The sequence below is a fragment of the Thunnus thynnus genome, chromosome 18 (genome assembly GCF_963924715.1).
Source record: "Thunnus thynnus chromosome 18, fThuThy2.1, whole genome shotgun sequence".
NCBI classification, from domain to species: domain Eukaryota; kingdom Metazoa; phylum Chordata; class Actinopteri; order Scombriformes; family Scombridae; genus Thunnus; species Thunnus thynnus.
Window position 1 is genome coordinate 4,474,814 of NC_089534.1, and position 1,502 is coordinate 4,476,315.

At 40.7% G+C, this 1,502-nt stretch overlaps 1 protein-coding gene across 1 annotated transcript in view; it reads left to right on the forward strand.

The window, feature by feature from the left end:
* The window catches only part of hivep2a (HIVEP zinc finger 2a), a 127,115-nt gene that overhangs the window by 118,259 nt on the left and 7,354 nt on the right, over nucleotides 1–1,502 (forward strand). Inside the window, exon 14 of the mRNA XM_067572647.1 lies at nucleotides 130–152. Within this exon, the coding sequence (XP_067428748.1) occupies nucleotides 130–152 (23 nt within the window). The remainder of the gene's footprint in view (nucleotides 1–129; nucleotides 153–1,502) is intronic.

Consider the following 1,502-nt stretch of genomic DNA (forward strand, 5'->3'; position numbering starts at 1 on the left):
TGACTAATTGTCTGTATTGGACATTGATGCATCTTACTGTTGAGCTAAACTTAAGTCTGTCTAGATAATCACTAAAAACATAAATATATTTCTCGGCGCTGAGGTAAAGTGGAGTTAAAGTGGCTCCAGGCTGCCACACAACCAGTCAGAAGGTGTTTTAGAATAAAAATAAAGGTTGGTTGTATAAACTTGTGAACCATGATGTTTGGTAGAATAGATAAACCTGCCTCTGGCTGGTATGTGGTAATTTCCCACCATGTAGACCACCAAATTAAATTTTTACATCAATTGACCCCCCGTGTGTGTGTGTGTGTGTTGGCCGGCGTTCAGCTCACGCAGGCACGCACACACACACGCACACACAGGGTTTTTGGGAAGGAGAGAGAGCTACAGAAAGTCAGTCAGTGAGACGTTGAGACATAAACAGTTGTGGTTTGTGAAAAACTGTTGTATATAAGAGACTAACTGGAAAAGTAGTCCAGTGTTAGTGGATCTGATTTCCGCTCATAGCAGTCAGCTAAATACAATTTATTAACGCCAAACAGCTGCTGCTTTTCTCTACACCGTGTCTGGATGAAGTCACAGGAGAAGCAAATAAAATCAATTTAAAAAAAGAAAATAGACAGCGAAGATGTTTTTAAAGGAGCAGAGGAGAGAATATATATTATATAAATATAATGAATCCTTCTGGAAAACATCACAGGTCGTCAACTTTGACTCTTAACGAACCGACTTTTCTCCCTGATCTTTGGCTCCGTTAGCAGCCAATCAGCTGCGTGTTATAATGAAGTGGGACTGATGTTTGGTCACCTGCCAACAGTAACTTTACGGCTACTGTATAATAAGAGCCTGCCAACGTTTGGCTGGAGTCCATCCTGCAGAGAAACCCAAGTGTCGAGGGGGGGGGGGGGCGGTTTGTGTCAAATAACTTTGTTTTTATTGTGTTTTATATTTTATTGGTTTGAGCTGGTGGGAATGTGGTTTCAGTTGTGTTTTGTTTCACATCGAAACTCTCTTCTGTCACCACGTATTAATAGAAACTGTTTCTCTTCCTCCATTTATCTTTCTCTTCTTCTGTTGTTTGTCCTCTTGCTTATTTTTGTCCTTTCCTTCTTCTTCTTCTTCTACTTCTTTTTCTTCCTTCTCTTCTTCCTCTTCTAGTTCCTGTATTGTGTTTTTCCTACTTCCTCTGCACTCTTTCATTCTTCTTCTTTGTATGATGCCCTTACTTTCTCTTCCTCCTCTTCTTCCTCTCTTCATTCCACTTCCTCTACACTCTCTTCTTCTGCTCTTTCCTCTTCTGCTTCTTCTTCTCTCCCTCCTGTTCCCTCTACTTTTTCTTTTCCTCCTCTTCTTCCTCCTCTGGTTCCTGTATTTTTTTTAAATTTTCCTTCTCTTCTTCATCTCCCACTTCCTCTGCTTTCTCTGTTTCCTCCTCTACTTGTTCTCCCACTTCTTCTCATTCTTCTTCCTTGTATGATGCCTTTACTTTCTCTTCTTCC